We start from the raw sequence: 19,286 nt of genomic DNA, 5'->3' as shown, positions 1-19,286 counted from the left end.
AATTTAATGTGTTGAGAAATTGGTCAGAAATTACCAGAAGTATTTCATTATTATTATTAATTTATTTTAAGCTATTAAGTTACTTGTGGTCTCTGAAATAATTTCCTTGATAAGCAGAATCAGTTTACTGTATTGTGTGTTGTCACCATCTGTTTATATTTCAGAATGCCATAGCTCTTCAGCCTGGTATGGTACATGGAGCAATATTACTTAAAACAGAAAATGGACAGATTCAGTTGGTGAATGTAGCACAAAGTCTTGCATCTAGTTCAACTAGTACAATTCCAGGAACAACAACTTACCGGTTACAGTCAGTTCAAGTAAGCATCTGTTTTTGTTCTTGCTGTTTTTTTTGTGTGTGTAACAAAGGATATGTAAATTAATATTTATGGTTGGGTAATAATAAATTTATTTACAGTGAACTATCAGTAATTCTCAATAAATCGGTTGAATCTGTAGACCAGGGGGTCGGCAAACTTTTCAGACCATTGATCCTCATCATGTTAGATAAATGAATAAATGTTATCAGTAATAATAAAAAAAAAAAAAGTTTCAATCACATCTTTAACGGCTGGTGTGATGATCTCCTCACCAATGGTATGTGGTTTTCCTTTCTTTGTTATATTAAGAGAGATACAGTATGATGTCTTCAGTCCTTTATAATCTCCACTGGCAGGTGCTTTTAAAAAGTCTGTTTAAAAATGTGTTTAAATTTGGTTGTTTTATATTTCTTTCAGTGCCTTAAAAAATTAAGATTTTTATTTTTCTTATCAGAGTGAACCCTTTCGAGATGGTCTTTCATCTTTGCATGCGTCATGGCATCATTACTGAAAGTCTTTTCACATAATAAGCACATAGACATTGTCACATTGGTAAATGATGGTATAAATCCAAATTTTAAATACTCTTGTGAATATTGTCGGCACTTCTTACTATCAGGGGCCACCATTATGTGGGCATTATAACTTTAAAAAATTACACAGTAAATTCAAAGTTATCAGATGACTGAACACCTCTCTGATAGCTATGGGTGATAAATACATGCTAGCCCTGATTGTCTCTGTTCTAGATGTCTTCATCAGGGAGAGCATGCGCTTCTCCCTCATTGGCTCAGCCAGTTGGCTATGCATGCTTGCTAGGTGTTAATCAAAATCGTTTTAGGTGTTTATTGACCCCTAGACATTTATTGATCCCTTGGATAGCCATATCGACCACTTTGCCAACCCCTGCTCTAGATACACGCAAGCAATGAGAAATGGATGAGGAAATTGAACTTAGCGATGAAAAAAGAAACTTTCATTACAGTATAGTAATTTAATTTTTTGTATTTCTCATTGCTTGTGTGTCTAGAGCAGGGGTATCATTATCATAATGATCGTCATCAAATTATGGTGTGTACTGCCAGCAATGCAGGTTACTGTGATGACTCTAGTGTTGTCAGATCTTATATTTCACTCTTCTAATGCACTTATTAACTGCATCATTTCACCTAGATAGTTGTCTTCCTCTGAGACTTTTCTTTGCCATTCTGTGAAATATCCATTTTGCTAATCTGCTAAGGTGAATAAGCTACTCTAAACTTGTGCTCCCACATTTTATTGCTATTGTAAGTGTTTTTCATTCAAAGTAATCATTAAACAGAAATTCTAACAGCAGGTACTAAGGAGCCGATTGCTTCTGCACAACGTGCAAGTACTTATAGTGCATTCAGTCAGCTATGCTTCCAGTTAAAAATCAGCCACGTGTAAGTGCCCACTATACCTACTGCTCGAGAAAGCAAAGATGGCGGCAACAAAAGCCGACGAACGAGCACCCAGAGTCTCGTCAGCACAGCGCTGTCGATCGCTGTTAAGCCCATAAAGTGCCGCAACTGTAAAATTGATGTAACTGATTTTAAAAAAATATATATTTTATGAGTTTCTGTTGCCACTAGTTACACACTTCCTGTGCAAAAATATACGAATCGGTGCACAAGCTATTTATCATCCTAACCTCAACCAGCTCTTCTTCTGCTCACTGTGCCTCCTTTCTGTAAAACAGCTCCTGAACTTAGGCAAGCCACTTAAATCTCGAACAGCACATTAACAATATGAATGAAACTTTTTCCTCCAAAATACAAGCGCTGGAAACTAAGCTCCAACTAATTGATAGCTCTGCAATGCAAGTTCATCCTGGTCTGCAAATGAACTCCACGACCTAATTGCATGAACGGTACACGACTCAATGGAGGCCAAAAACAAAAAATTCAACACCGTTATTTTTAAACTTTCCGACGAAAAATGGAAAATTACTAAAATAAGACATCATCAAATTAGCAGAAGAATGCAACATCGACTCTAAAATTATCATCAGGTGTCATAGTTTCAGATCCATAAATCAAAGAAAGGACAGAAAGAACTTTCCATGACTCGTAAAAGTGACTTGTAATACGCTGACAAGCACATCTAAATTAATAACAGCAATCAGCAACAAGTTCAAAGACACTTATCCGAAATTGCACGTGTACTTGCTAAACCAGACCTAACATTTGCCCAGAGTTGGAACATAGTTGTCAAATTTGAAAACAACTAGAAGAAAAATGCCAAAATGGAGAAAACAATTGGATCATAGGCTACAAACAAGCTAAACTAGCACAAAAATCAAGTGATGCCACCATGGAGATTAGTTTGCAGGCAATGCATAGGAAATGTGCAAGACCCTTACAGTCAAATATATGCCTCACAGAACCTTCAACAACATCCGTGGCCTATACTCCAACCTTAATAGTATCCACTACCATCTTCAGTCTACAAAACCCCCACCTACTGTTTCTAGCAGAAACTCAAATCTCGCCCTCCCCACCACCACTATTTTTCTCAACCTTCCAAACTGCATACTCTTTAACTCATTTCATCCCAAAGGTGGCATCTGTGCATACATCGGCTCTGTGACATACCTTGCAAGAGAGCACCCAACTTTGACCTTCTTCTGTTGAAAATATCCTTTCTCCACTTAATCAGATTCATTTGCTGTCTCTATCGCTCCCTAATGTAACCAGCCACTCTGAGTTCTCTAATTTCCCCTCCTTAAAAATTTACTTTCTCGAGTCCCACTTTCCCAATAGCGAAATCCTCTTCCTAGGAGATTTCAATGTCCACACCAACTGGCTTTCCTCCTCCAGTTGTACAGATCTTGCAGGCAGATATGCTGAAACATTTTCCATCACTAATGACCTCACACAATTTGTTCAGATGCCAACCAGAATATCAGATAACTTGAACCACTCTCCCAACACCCTAGATCTTTCCTCATCAATGACCCTTCCAAATACGAAGTGAATGTAGTGAGCTCCCTGGATAATTCTGACCACAGTCTAGTGCTCATCTCCTCCTCCATGCAACAACAGTCACTCTCACACAAGAGTAGTTTGGCATTATAACAGTGCCAAGTAGAACAGCCTCTGCGACTTCTATGCCTCATTCCCATGGTTAGACTATTGCTTCCGGCCTTCCAACCTAAACATGTGCACCAAACTTATCACCAAAGTAATCCTCACTGGCATGAAAACATACATCCCCCCACACTACTCAGAACTGCCATTCCCGAACTAAATCCTGCTTTTCCAAAAGATGTGCCAAGCCAGTACAAATGAAAAAGCAAACATACCACAACTGGGTCAAATCAAGAACTCCATCCTCCTTTAGAGCTTATACTCAAGTCCGAAATAAATGCAAAAAACAACAACCATCAAACAGTTCAAAAGAGCAAAATGCAGGAAATTAGCAGCCTATCCGAATGACAGTCGAGCCTTTTGGTCTCTTGCCAAAGTGATTGGCCATAACATCTTCCCATCCTATCATACCCAGATGGTTCCATCATCATCAGCCACAGAAAACATCATCTCCTGGCTTCAAACATTGCTTCCAATGCATTCATAACTGACAATGTAAATGTTCTCTCAACCATTCCATATGCCCAACATACAATACCCCTATATCCTTTTTTCTAGAAAGAGATCAGAAAAATAATGTCCAAATTAGACATAAAAAAGTCTCCTGGCTCTGATGGCATTCCTGCAGTTCTGAAAATTTGTGAACCAGAACTGACTCAATCCTATGTTGCCTGTGTCTACTCTTGCTCCACTGGTATCTGCCCACAAGCCTGGAAATAGGCCTATATTCAACCCATTCCCAAGAAGGGTGATAAGTCACTGCTATCAGCTACTTATCTTGCTCACCTCAGTCCTTTCTAAATTAATGGAAAAAATAATCAATTCCCAAATCTTACACTACCTTGAAGGCACCCACTTAATAAACAACTGCCAGTATGGATTCTGGGGCTGCTGATCAACAGGAGATCTGCTCACATACGTCATCCACCTCTGACAAATGCCATGGAGAAGTTTGATGAATCTCAAGTGGTTGCACTTGATATCTCCAAGGCTTTTGACTGGGTCTGGCACAAAGGCTTACTAGGCAAACTTCCATCGTTTGGTCTGTCTTAGGACTTCTGTAGTTAGATTGCTGGCTTTCTGACTGGACACTCGTTATGTGTCATGGTGGATGGTTCCTTATCTTCCCAGCATTCAACTAATGCTGGGGTTCCACAAGGTTCTGTCTTCTCACCAACCCTCTTCCTGCTATATATCAATGACCTACTTCAGTTGACCTCCAACCCAATACACAGTTTTGCAGATGACAGCACATTGCACTCCTCTCTTTCATTTGATAAACTTCACTCTACACAACTCAACCTACAGAACATGAATCTCCACCTCCCTCAATTCTGATCTCCAAGCCATCCTCCAATGGGGTTCAGATTGCCTCAATGCTAACAAAACCCATTTCTGTCTTATCTCTTATAATAATAAAATCACTTTCCCCATTATTATTTTTGACAACACCCAAATTTCTAGACAATTTGAGATTTCTCTTCTTGGAATTTCCCTGCCATCAAGCCTCCACTGGCATAAACACATCACAACCATCGCATCCTCAGCTTCTAAAACTAACTAGGATTTCTCTTTCACTCAAGATGTTATTTCACCCCTGAATAGCTGCTGTATACAAATTACAAATCAGCCCAGCTATTGAATTCCCCACTATGTGTATTCTACAAATATTTCCATGGGAAATATTCATCTGAAATAGCATTAACAATTCCCCCGTTTAGTACTAAGCTTGTTGGAACACGTGCAGCTGCTGCTCAACATCAATTTCCCAAAGAATACTATATACAGACTTTGAAATCAAATGATAAATTTAGTTTAATCCTTTAATATAATTTATATCATAGTCTAACCTAGTGAAAAATAAACTTTGAAATCAAATGTAAAGCATGTTAAAGGACTTTCAGAAAGAATAACAAAACCTTTTCACCACCTTGGCCTACAAGTCTCTTTCCATCCAGTTTGCAAACTAAATACCTTCCTTATCTCTCCAGAAGACAAATATTCTCCTCTTTCTTATCCTGGAGGTTACAGAATCCACTATTCCTATGACTTTTATTGTTATGGACAGATAGGGGACATTCTGCATAGATTCATTTTGAAGAACATCAGGAATATATTTCACTTAAAGAACCCAACAAATCCAGTTTAGCATTCTATCCATTTTCTACAAAATACAGAATTCAATGGAATAATAACAAAATTCTATACTTTTTTCTTGTGGAGAGCCTGCATAAAGAAATGTGAAGCACATATTTATGATCCCAACCTTACCAAAAACGATTGCCATAAACTTTTTCGGTTTTGTGAATTTATCTTTACTAATACCTGCTATTCATGCGTTTCATAAATTATTATTTATTAATTATTTAAATTTTAAAATATTTTATTATTTGTTTAATTTTCATTTATTTCTTTATCTATTAATGCAGATGGAGTTATTCTCCTGTAATCAGTATTGCACATATCACATTCTTTCAATTTAATTGTTCTCTCTTTTTTTGTGGTTATTTTCCTATAATAAATTGAAAAAGGCTGTGAAACAGCTGCAGATTCTACAGTTGCTTACATAAAATAAACCATTTTATGTAAGCAACTTCTGTCATTAATTAGTATTATAATAATCATGTTGTATCTCTCTTAAACTTCAACTTCCCATATACTTAAACTTCAATCCTTATCCTGATCAGTTTTTTCTAATAAAAAAATCCTACCAATAAAATATGACATTATATATCTCATTATATCGAAGTGCATAACTTTACTAATATGAACTGATAGCCATTTTCTTGTGTCCATTATTACAACTAATTAAAAAAAAATCATTTTGCAAGTGCTGCAGTATTAGTTACTCCTCATTATCCAACCTATCTTTGCATCATCTGCATATAGTTAAATATCTTATGTCATATCCTTCCCAATATCATTAATGTGATGATTGAATAACAGTTGACCAAGGACCTCTGGGGTATTCCACTGGTCACCTTAAACCTTTCAGACTTATCCCCCAATACCATATTCTGATATCTGTCAGCCAGCCATCTTCTTATCTATGCTAATAGTTCATAGTACAGTCCCACATCATCCAACTTTTGCAACAGCCTTCCATGCTGTATTCCATCAAAAAGCCTTAGTAAAGGCTATCCCTGTAATAAATTAGTGTATGTACAGAAATGATTATGCAGTGCTGAATGCACTTTCATAGGTTTCTAATTTGAATAGCTTGATAATGACATACAAGAGTAATTGTGGACACAGGAGAATGTTGAAATGTATGTACACGAATGCTAGAAGTATCAGGAATAAGGGAGAGGAGTTTTTGACATTGAACAGCTCAACTTGGCCAAAAATTATGGGCATCAGTGCGATCTTATTAACAGAAAATTATATAGTCATACAGACAGAATATAAAGGTATTGTATTTTCAGGGAGGATAGAAGGAAAGGCATAGGAGGTAGAGTATTGCTGATGATTGTTGAAGAATCACAACCAACAAAATTAGAAGTTAGCGGATTTTAGGTCTCAGGTAGATGGTTTGTTTGGGGGCTGTCTGGTGTGAGTTAGAGGTCAACAGGATAAAATATATTGTTGGTTGCTACTATAGACTAGCAGATCCACAGGATGATGTATATGCTATGTATTGGCAGATTAGCACAATGAGTGCAAATAGAACAATTATTATGGGAGACTTTAGCAATAGGAACATAGATTGGAGGGAGGAAAGGGGGCATGGCAAAATGGAAGTGGAATTTATATAGTTGCTAGGGGATAGTTACTTGAAAGAACATGTTATAGATGGAACCATGGATTTGAATGTTGGATCTGGTGATAGCATCAAAAGATATATCTATAAGTGAGGTAGACACTCTGTCCCCAATTGGAGAGAGAGAGTGACCATGCAGTCTTGTTCTGGAAGTTGCCAGATGTGGAATTCTCTGTCAGGAAAGGGTATATCTTTAAACTATAAAGCTGGTAATTATGACAGACTTGGGAGTTATCTTGGAGCAGTGCTATGGCATGAGAAGTTACAAAGAAAAAATGTCAGTAGTGCATGGGAAGTAGTCAGAGATTATTTGAGAGAAGCAGTATCAGACTATATACAAGGTCAGGAGGATAAATCAAGTGGGGATTATTGGATGAGTAGAGATATAAAGGAAAAACCGCAAAAAAAAAAAGTTCAGCGAATATAAAGCAAAAGGTGATCAGCACACTCATGAGCAGTACAAAATGGAAGCAAGAAGGATAACTAGTATGGTAAGAAAGGTCATATCAGATTATGAAAGAAACTTAGCTAAGCAGGCCAAAGTAAACCCAAAAGAGTTTTTTTCGTTATATAGTGGGTTAGAGGAAAAATTATTATGGTAGGATCACTTTAAACAGTTCTGATAGCAGGACTCGTGTTAGAAGCTTAATGGAGTGAAGCAGAACTGAGAAAGGATTAAATTATTATTTAATTCTTCCAATATTTCATCTTAGTCACTGAGACATTGTCAGTGAGTACAACAGACTGGTAACATACACACAAAGGCAACACAAAACTAAGTGAAACATGGATGAAAATCCTAACTAGTCTTTTGTTCATATGTTTCAATTTTATGTGTGTGTGTGTGTGTGTGTGTGTGTTACAAGTCATGTATTGTACTCCCTGATGATTTAGTGACTGAGATGAAATATTAGAAGAAATGAATAATATTTTTATTCTTTCTCAGTGCTGTTTCACTCCATCAAGCTTCTAGCATTAGTTAGAAGCTTGATGGAGTGAATGTGACAAAAGCAAAAGAAATAGTTGAGTTGCTGAGTGATCATTTTGCAAAGGTGTATCATCTGGTTGGAGATTTTGTAGTTGTATTTAACTGATCATATCAACAATGATTGAAAAATATCAGTGTGAATATAGCAGTAGGACTGGATGACATGTTAGCACTACTAGGTGAATGGGCAAGAGAATTGGCATTGCTTCTTGTGAAATTGTTCAATGTAAGTATCAGCTCTGGCAGGGTTCCAGGGGATTGGAAAGAGGGTAAGATAGTTTTGTTGCATAAACTTAGCTCTAAGACAGAGGTAGCAAATTATAGACCAATTAATATATCAAGAGTGATTGTTAAAGTTTTGGAAAAGTTGGTTAAAAGTAAAATCCAGCAGTGGGCGGATAGGGATGTGTTACTTTATAGCGGGAAGCACGACTTTGTAAAGGGTAGGTCCTTGTCTTAGTAATTTATTCATATTTTATAATAAAGTGACAACAGAATTGGATAAAGAAAATGGTTCCACTATCATATTGCTGGACTTTGCAAAGGCATTTGACATAATGCCACATGGAAAACTATTACAAAAGTTGGAGCAAATGGGAATGGATATGAAGCTAGTAGCATGGATGAGAGGAAGGTGTGGCTGACAGACATGCAAGTAGTATATGGTGGAGCGGAATCAAGGAGAATAAGGGCGATTAATGGATAGGTTCTGTAATAAGGTCACTATTCTTTAATTTGTATATCAGTGAGTGTAGTGAAAAATTTAAGGGGTGATATTCAGTTATTAGCTGATGATACAAAACTGGTGAGAGCAATTGTTGATGAAAGTGATGTGGATATCCTGCAGGCCTATTTAAATAAATTGGCATTGTGGGCAAAGGATAATAGTAATTTTAATGTTGCAAAATGTAAGGTTATGCATTTTGGGTTGAAAAGGTTGCATATGGTGTATCATATTGATGGTACTGGATTGCAGGAAATTGATGAAGCAAGGGACCTGGGGTAATGGTGGACAGAGTTGAAGTTCAGACAGTATGTTGCGAAAGTTGGCAAAATACCTCAACAAATTACTTAGATGTTGAAAAACATGCTAACAAGTAAAAATATATAGGGATGGATTATTTTTATATTATAAAAATAATATAAAATATATTATTCCTCTTTGGCTATGATTCAGCTGCACCTTGACTACTACTATGCACAGATTTGGCCATCTGCATTTCTTGGGGACCAGGAGGTGATAGAGAAGATTCAGTGACAAGTGACTAAGCTGGTGACAGGTCTGTGGAATGATCATTATAGGTTGAAGGTGTGTGGGTTACAACATTTAATTGATTTTTGGCAGAAAAGAGGGGTCATGATAGAAACTATTTAGATAAAGGGGTTTTAATAAAAATTGATGCAAAGGAAAGTTTCCAATATGTGACAAATAGTCAGCAAATTAGTGTCATCCGTGGAAGTTATGTAAGATTGTAGTTAGTATAGATGTGCAGACTAGATTTTTTTGTGCCGAGTGTGGTAAATGGGTGGAATGGATTGCCATGGATACAGAGTCCAGAGACTCGTATTATAATAATAAAGTCCGAAGTTTCATGGTGTATCGATTCCAAATTTTTGTCTAACTCATAAGTAACAGTATTATAAAATGCGACAAGATGCTCAAACATGATATTCCCTTAGTAAATCCATATTGTTCATCAGAAAGTGTAGATTCTCAGTTAAAATATTTGTTTATGCGAGTTCTTATCTGATTGGTGATTAAACACTGAGTGGTTAATCACCAGCATATCAGAGATACTGATAAATTGGTGATTAATCACACCAGTCTTTGCACTGCTCCTTGTGCAATAGGATTATCATACATTCTTTCAACTCCTGTAGATTCCATCCATTCTGTGACTCAAATTATATAGCCTAGTTAAAGGAATGCATTTTGGTTGAACACTCCTTTAGCACCTGCACAGATATTTTTTATGCCCTCTTTAAATTTCTACCATCTATCCTCAATCTCATCTTTAGGGTAAGGATACTTGGTGGGATCAGGAACATTAACAGCAGTGGATTGTGCCAGTTCCTTTAAAAATTTATCTTGTATTTCTTAGTTTTTAAGGGTTCTATGTTTAGAGGTTTCATTGTTTTCTTTAATTTTATTGCTGCTTTAATGACCACAGGGTATGGTCTGATCCACTATCATCCCTTGGCTTGTGAGATGTTATTCCAGAATCTTTTTTTTAATCATTATATAGTCAATCTGGTTTCTACAGCTGTCTTGATTCCTACACTAGCTTGATAACCATAATCAAAATGGGCACTCTTTTGTTAACGTCGCTTCTGTGTCTGTCAGCTGCATATACTTTGCATTGACAAAAGTTCTTTTGCATTCATTCTTTTAGTTGCATTACATCAGAATTCTTTTGGGTTGTCTTTAGCTTGCAGAGCCAGTTTTTTTTTTTTTTTTTTTTACTTACTCAGATTTAGCTTTTTGTGCAGTAGTTGTAACTTCTGGCATTCTCCTTATAATCTTCATATTTGTTGTTATCCTTATGCACAGCATTCCTTCCACATCTTTTTCTTGAGAACCTCTTGCTTAATAAGATTACATATCCATTGGACTCCTTCCCTGTTTATTCTTAACTCTATGGACATATTCCAATATTGCATCATTTAAGTATTTTTTGAATGATTCCCTTGCACTGCTCTTATCCTTTCCCATCTATCAACTGATACCATTTGATGAACTGGTCATATTCCTGAGTTGGTCATAATTCCTACTTTGTAGTTCAGTATGTAATCTTTTCTGAATGAAACATCTACAGGGTGACCCACAAGGCACAAAGGGATTTAATTTTTGTTTATTATTCTGTTTTATTTTATTATTATTATTTTTATTCTCTTTTTAACGAAATACAAAACATGGAGTTTTTTTATTACTTATGAAAAACCACATCACCTTAATTTCTGCAAGAATGTTCTCCTAAAGCTGTTGGATTGTCTGGGGCTTGCTCTCATACACCTTTTACCTTCAAGTAACCCATATAGGAAGAAGTGGGGAACCCTCAGATCTGTAGAACATGATGGTCAATTAATTGCATGATTTTGGTTTGTTGTTGGGTTGTGAAGTTTTCCATGATTAATTTCTTAAATGTTCATTAGAAATTAAATTAAAAATAGTCATCAAAGGTTATTCACATCTTAATCCCCTTCATGACTTATGGGCCACCCTGTATGAACATTGCTGTTTCCCAAGTCAGTACAGCATGATCGCCATCACCAACTGGAGGCAGAACAGTCATGCTTTTAACTGAAACTGCAGTTTGTCACAAGAATCAGATCTAACTCTGGCATCAGCTTCTTTCGATCACATGCTGATTGAGGAAGTTGTCTTGCAACAGCTCAGTAAATTTGGTTTCACTCTTCTCATGAGATTTCACCCACTGCCCATTCTGTGTTCACATATAATTGAAGTAATTATATGTGAACCAATGATTACTCATTTAGTACTCAGCATGTTTGTTTGGTAATGTATTTTGTCATCACTAATAACCGATTGACTAGGCCTGTAGCAACACCTCACTCCAAATAACTTTAAATTTACTACAACATGGAAAATTGTTACTAGTATTGCAGTCATATCTTCTTGCCATAACCAGACTCAAATTATCCAGTATCATTAATAACACATTCCTCTCCTGTATATCCTTCCTATACATACTGTATCCTTTATACTCTGTACCAGTTACTATATCTACCTCTAATAGCAAGGTCTCACTAATGCCTACATTCTGAGGTTCCGGTGTATTAAACCAGAGTTTCAAACTCTACCCTTTTGTTCCTGATACTCCTGGCATTCATCTTCAGACATAAGCTACATGCTTTTTTTTTTTTTTTAATACTCGCTTCTGTAGCGTGAATTATTTTATTGAACAACTTACAGATCTATATTCTTATCTGTTGCATTATTTATCCAGATGTCCTTTCACATGCTTAATAAGTTTGAATTGGATAAATGCACAGTCTTTCTTCCCTCAATCATTTCCATGATAATGCAAATTTCTATCAGTAACACAGTTGCATATCATGGTTGCTCCTACATATACATTCTCAAAAATTTTAGCACTGTGTTGTTTACTGCTAGTTTACTTTGGAATAATTTCTCATGTTCCATATAAAATTATTCAGTTAACTCACCCTTCCATACCAGTCTTGCTTATTCAGTTGACTATTTCCATATTTAACTTGTCATGTTCACTAAAAATTAGGTATGTGCTGAGTATTCAATTTTGCATCAGTATTTGACTTATTCATTAAATCAGTAAAAATTAGATAAAACATTGAAATTCATATAAAAGTTCATTGATTGTAATATCAGCATTTTACCATATCATTCAGAATGAAATGAATGATATGGCTTTTGCTTCACTGATTTAAGATTGAAAATTATTCTCTCCTGTTATTGAGGACTTCACACATTACTTAACTTGCTTTTGTTAGACAAAGAGTAATAACCCACACGACTAGCTTTCAGCAGTGCATTTTGGGTTTTAAGAAATTTTAATTTAACTCTCTTTAAATTAGATAAATTAATTTGTTAAATTTTGAATCAATCCTTTTCTTTAGCCAGGAGCCCAAGGAGTAGTAAGGACTTTATCACCCCAACAGATGACTGTAACACTTCCTGTTTCAGTGACAGCACCTGCAAAGTCGGTCCAACAGGTAAAATAGGTTTATTGCCTAACAGTCTCTTGTCCAGTAAAATTTCATTACAGTTTTGCATTATGATTTCTTGTTACTTTCTTCTGTTATGTCACTAATTTCATTACTCTTCATTTATGATGTGCAGTGCCCAGCTTGCCTTAGAAGCACTTATAACATTGACATGCTCATCAGAAGTTAACAAAAGCACTGCCACTAGATGGATTACTTTGAGCAATATTTGGTATAGCTACTAATATTTTTTTTTTCTAAAACATTGGAAATACTGAATTGAAAATTCAGATTTCGTAGAGTAAGTATTTGTCTTCTGCTTTGCAGTAAATTTTTTAAATCAACCTTGTGCTCACAACTAGTTGATAAATGATTTGAAAGGCTTCCCAACCCCCATTATAATCTGCTTCTTTGGCAAAATGATAACATTTACATTGGTTTAATGTAATCTAATGATATTTATAATCACTTAAGTGGTCCAATGAAATGGCAAAGTTTATTGACAAAATCATCTGTTCATTACATTTCAAATACTCGAGGTTCAGATGTGATTAACTGTTTTGCAATTAATCTTGTACAAGAATGCTATTATGAAATGCACCTTTTGCTACATAGTATATTGAATATGGAATGATACCTAAGATGCAGGGTGTGTTGGTAGAATAAACATGGGTCTAATACCTGGAACAATTTTTTTTTTTTTGGAGGGGGGGGTGGTACTAACCTGTTGAGCAGTGTGAACCTGCTAACAGGACTCAGCCCCTGCACACAAGGCGAGGACCATCAAACAGTGGTTGGTGGTGAATGTGCCAGACCACATATCACCATCTGATTGGCCATCTGGAAGTCCTGATCTAAATTTCATTTGGACTTCAAATTGTAGTCAAGTCCTGAAAGAATAGCCTTCAAGAAACAACATCTCCAGCCTAAAGGTGGATTTGGAGCAAGCAATGGTAGCATTTCTGTTGAATGTGGTGCTATCGATATGTGGCCTCACAGACTTCACTTATGCATGAAGGCAAGAGGGCCTTCACTTCCAGCACAGCAAATGAAGAAGATTCTGACATTCAGTTTTATGGCATTAAGGATAATTAATTTCATTACTGAAATACAATTTGTGATTTATATTTCCTAGTCTGAGGTAAGACAGTATTTTATGCTCAGTTGACAGTATGTGGAAGATATGATGCCAAATGAAGGAAAAGCATATAGTCTTATGGAAGTTAAACTTTATACAGGAATCCCTCATTTTACACAGTGAATTAAGTTAATTTTTAACCTGTGCTGGTAAATTGATACGACAATTCATTTAACAATGGTTAAAAATTAACTTATTTCACTTAGCATGGTCTTTTTGCCAAGAATGTCATTTATAAATTTCAGATGATACATGAGTTCATAAGCAGGTGCATCTCTGGTTATCATGATACCAGAGAACATACATTCATGCATACTGTTAACACAGTTGGCAATGTGATTCAAGCCACCATTAAATAATTGTGTGTTGACTAATTGCCTTCTGTACTGTCTTATATAAATATTTTAATATTAAAAAAATTATCCTTTTAACATTGACTGTGGATGAAAGGAGGAGTAAAATAAAATAAATAAATAAAAAAGAAAACAGTTATCACTTTTTATCAATACACACACACACACACACACACACACACACACACACACACACACACACACACACACACACACACACACACACACACACACACACACACACACACACACACACACACTTTATATCAATATTTTTTACAAAGAAGGGAAGATTCTAGCTTGCAAACAAGTTTCAATTCACAATTCAAATTACTTTACTTATGTTATGGAATTCTTCAGCATTTGATTTTGTGGATGATCAATTCAATAAATATCAACATTTGGAATAACTACTGTTAATTGCTTTATAAGTAATTTATTTAATTAACTGCTGTGTATGTATTTGAATGTGTAACATCTCCAGCCATAGATTGCATTGACTGCTAAAGCGATATATGGAAATTTTATTTTAGGATTGATATCATGGAAATTTGGTTATATTATGCTCAGATCAATTTGCTGTTTATTTTCTTCATAGAGATTTTATTGTCAATACATAGTGCATTTTAGCTTGCTAGTAGTACTGTTTTTGGATAAGAGCCAATTCTTAAGTGTGTGTGTCTTTGACAGTTTGAAATGTGGTTGCCATTGGCTTTCATCGAAAGAGGAAATGTGAATTGGTTACCTTATAACTGTCTTCAGAATGGTTTCTTCCATAACATCTTGTTGAGGAAGCTATTCTAAATCAAACCCAGCAAGAAAGAAAAAAATTATTATTGCCTCTTTCCAGTTTGAATTATTTTTTTAGAGAGATTGTGATAAATTCTTTCAAAGGTGTGAGCAAGAGTAATTATATGAAGGGTAATGTTAGTTATTAATAAGATGTTCTAATTTAGTCATTTAGGATAAACAAATAAAAAAAAGTTTCATATTAAAGTTTATTTATTGAGATATTCTGTTGCTTGCATTATTTATCTCATTAAACATAGTGATACATCTACCCTTCTGATTTGGGTTTAGTTCTTTCTTTGATCTTCAGCAACAATATGCTGTATTTGATATTTGACTAATACATACAAGTGGTCATTGCTAGTGTTTTTTTTTTTTATGGTAATTTAAAAAAATCCTGTTAAAAACTAAACACATATTCTCATTATTTTTCCTTCTCCACCTCAGAACACTTTGCTTTTCTTTTAAGTCAGAGGAACATGTTAAACTCTTGAAAAATTATCAATCTGTCAGTTGATTTTTTTATTTATTTTTTTTGTGTGTGTGTGTTTGGTTGGTTTTATGGGAAGAAGTTAGTTTCTACATTAATCCAATTTTGGTTGGCACTGTGCCTCTTCTTGATGTGTCTGCAGGTCATTAGTATACTTGCTGTTATCCATTAACTATAATTACTATCCTAATTACTTAATTTTTATCCTCTCCCATAACTTCTATTTTGTAGTGTGTTGGCCCAAACTACAAAACATAACAACACTGCTTAGTTTTGTTGCATTAACGTGGTCTTTAGAAAGTGCATGTTTCTAATTGAATTGTGTTTAGCTTGTGAATCTTGAAACATTCTGAACATTGCATTTTTGTTACTGATTTTATTTGTAAAACAGCAGTCATTTTGCTATTTATGATTAATTGTAGTTCTTTCTGAGGAGCCTATGGCAGATAACTTAGTCGATTTGTTCTTAAACTATCCGAAGTGCTAAACAGCATGTGATGGATAGTCCCGTAGCTTTTAGCTTGCAAAATTGTGCGTAAGGTATTTCTTTTAATGTGTGATATCAAACTGTAACTGACTGTAGAAGTCAGCTGGAGGGCTTGCACATATTGTTTACTGCATACATTATCATGCTGATAATGCTATCTATTTACTAAATAATGAAATATATTGAATTCATTTTAAAGATGCAGTGAACACTTATAACCTACTAATTTCAACCTGAAATCAATGATAATTCCAATTAGATATTTCCTCTTTCTCTCCTTAATATTTAAGTGACTCGCATGTGCTGGGTATTTTAAAGCAATTTTCTTCACACAGGAGTATAATAAATGAACAGTTATTATCTATTTGTGGATAACCAGTAATTATAAGTTATGAAGTTCTTAGGTTTAATATAATTATAAAAATAATTTATATATGTCTGAGTTGTTCAGGTGATATAAAGAATGCTCTTCAGTTGGAAAGATCCAGGTTTGAATCCTGTCTAGAACATGAACCTAGATAAGAATTGTCATCTCATATTGGAGGTAGGATTTTTATCTCCTAGAAGGTCAGGTTTTTCATTCTATATAGCGAAAGCTGCCTAGAGAATATGTGCAATTGACAGACATAGTATACACTGTGCAGATCAAATTAACTGCCCTATTTAGGGTTCTAAGATGCCAGGATACATGGCATGCAACCTTTCAGCCTAACAGGTAAAGGGAAGTCAGTCATGACTTCATTTATGGAAAAATAGCCAATGTTATAAGTATGTAAAGTGTAATAACAAGCTTCAAAAATATTCATTTACCATTATTATACTATCTGAATATTCCCAGTAACGTACTAGTAAGCATTTTGTCTGTTTTTTCTTTTCCCATTCTAGAATATGATTATTCTAGGTCTTCGATCTAACTTAGTTTGGAAGTGGTCAAGTGCTCATAATGCATTATTTTGTTTTAATATTTTTGCTATTCATATTCATTTAAAATTCTCTTTATTCTAAATATTTTACATTTTTCCATCAAATAAATATAACAGTTTAAATCGAAGATCAACTTCATACAAAATCAATTGCTTCTTTTATTTGTAACCCTTTAGTTGCCATATTTGCTGCTGTTAAATAATAACTATTGTAGTTATTGTTGATGACCAATTATTTGGATTTATTTTTCTTAATGCTTCTCTCTATGCTCTTTTTTGCTTGGTTCATATAACATTTTGTCATAAGATTTTATTATGGAAAATATCTTTCGTTTGTATTTCTTTTTGTAATTTGGTTTATTTCTTTAGTTGCACTCCTGTTTTTCTTCTTATCACAGTTGCTTTTTTTTTTTTCTATTGTAATCATACATTTTTTTCCTGTTGTTGGATTATTCAAATTAATAATATCCCTTACTCCTAATTTTAGTTTATTTCCCTCATAATCATTTTGTAGTATTTATAACATAGAATTAGTAGCGCTTTCTGTATGAATTAATTATGTTTCCTGATTACAATTCATAAATCCAATTATATTACCTAATTTCCTTGCTGTTTTTGACAGGAAAACATAAGCTTATGAAATTTCCTGTTTTTCAGCAAATTCGTATGATTTAAAAAATATATGGGTTTTATATAAAGATATACTTTTATCTTTACTCTGTAATATGCATGTATTAGTATTCAAACTATGTGGAAACTTCCACAATGAGGATTGTGCACGATATTTACTGTGCAAATGTGCTGCTTTATTTTGATCTTAGAGATGCCATTTAATTTATCATACTAGCACCTTTTCAGCATGCTATGTGTGAACAGTTGAAATTACTAATGTATGTTACAAAAATGCTATACTCTGATCATTCCATAGACAGGGTGTGTCAAAAGTCTGGAAGCATAGTAATTTCTTATTTCCTCTTATTTGTTTCAGGTAAGGTGTTACTGAAGTGTTCATAATGGATTACACAAGCCAAGAAAAGGTGAACTTCATCAGAGTTATTTGAAGCTTACAAACGAGTTGATATGTGTAATTGTCTGTAACAATTTGCAGTTTTAATATTTACTGTGATTCCAGACTTTTCTTGCACCCTGTATATTGGTTTTTAAGTAAATATTGAAAATGTTTTTATGATGCTCAAAATGCATAACTAATTTTATGATTAAGGAATAGATTTATATTTAATTTGTGTAGATCATCAGGTTGTTTCATACTACTTGAGATGATTATTATTAAGAGAGATCTCCAGGGAGTCAGGGACTCATCAAGGGAGACTACATACTGCACACACCAGTCATTGTACTTATTATTGAATTCATTCACACTGCTTGTACACACCACATCCAATGGCAATCCATTCCAATCATGCACCACCCTATGAGAGAAAAATCTAGCCCTTATCCCCTTTCTTAGCGGCATTCATTCTCAGCTTCCAAGGTTGCCCTATTATCCTTTCCCCATCCTCTATAAATTGAAAAAAATCCTGTATGACCCTTTCAGAAGTTTGTAAGTCTTGATCACATCACTGCTTCATTCTCCTGTTTTCTAGTGTCTGCAGTCTACAAATTCTCACTCCGTCTTCATAATCACTATTACACAATCTTGATATTATTTTTAACACTCGCCTTTGCACTCTTTCCGAGATATCAGAACCACAGCAGAAACCAGGAGACCAAACCTGCAATAGTCCAAGTGAGGTCTTATCAAAGCTTTGGAACCATATCTTCACTTGTAAAGATAAGGATACCGTTTTGCCTCCAGTTGGTGAAAGCAACCGGAGGCAAAATAGCATCCTTATCTTTACAAGTGAACATTCGTTTCAGCTTGCAATTATCTTTTGTGTTGTATTTGCAATCTTTGCTACATGGCACCTGAACTTCAACTTGCTATCTACTAACACTCCAAGATCCCTAGCCTGATCAATTTTTTTTAGCATAATTCCACCAATGTAATACGACATTGGATATCTAATCACGCCAAAGTAAATGACTTTCCATTTACTGACATCCATTTTCCCATGCCCACAATTCTAGCCTATTCAAATCATTCTGCAATTACTGCATATCAGCAGTATTCCTGATTACCCTACCTATCTTTGCATCATTAGCAAATAGTTGTATGTCACCTGTCAAATACTTCCCAATATCATTGATCTACGGATTGAATTAC

The 19,286-nt window shown here is 34.9% G+C and overlaps 1 protein-coding gene across 2 annotated transcripts in view; it reads left to right on the top strand.

Annotated features, from left to right (window-relative positions):
* Positions 1-19,286, top strand: part of LOC150096621 (transcription initiation factor TFIID subunit 4B-like) — a 383,016-nt gene that overhangs the window by 30,708 nt on the left and 333,022 nt on the right. For both annotated transcript variants that reach the window (XM_090407990.1, XM_090407989.1), the window contains exons 2-3: positions 165-320; positions 12,796-12,891. In XM_090407990.1, the coding sequence (XP_090264116.1) occupies positions 165-320; positions 12,796-12,891 (252 nt within the window). The remainder of the gene's footprint in view (positions 1-164; positions 321-12,795; positions 12,892-19,286) is intronic.

This window comes from Typopeltis vanoorti, chromosome 18, assembly GCF_054136105.1.
Source record: "Typopeltis vanoorti isolate ZY-2024b chromosome 18, IOZ_Tvanoo_1.0, whole genome shotgun sequence".
Lineage (NCBI taxonomy): Eukaryota > Metazoa > Arthropoda > Arachnida > Uropygi > Thelyphonidae > Typopeltis > Typopeltis vanoorti.
The sequence above is the reverse complement of the archived record's forward strand: the minus strand, read 5'-3'. Positions and strand labels throughout refer to the sequence as shown.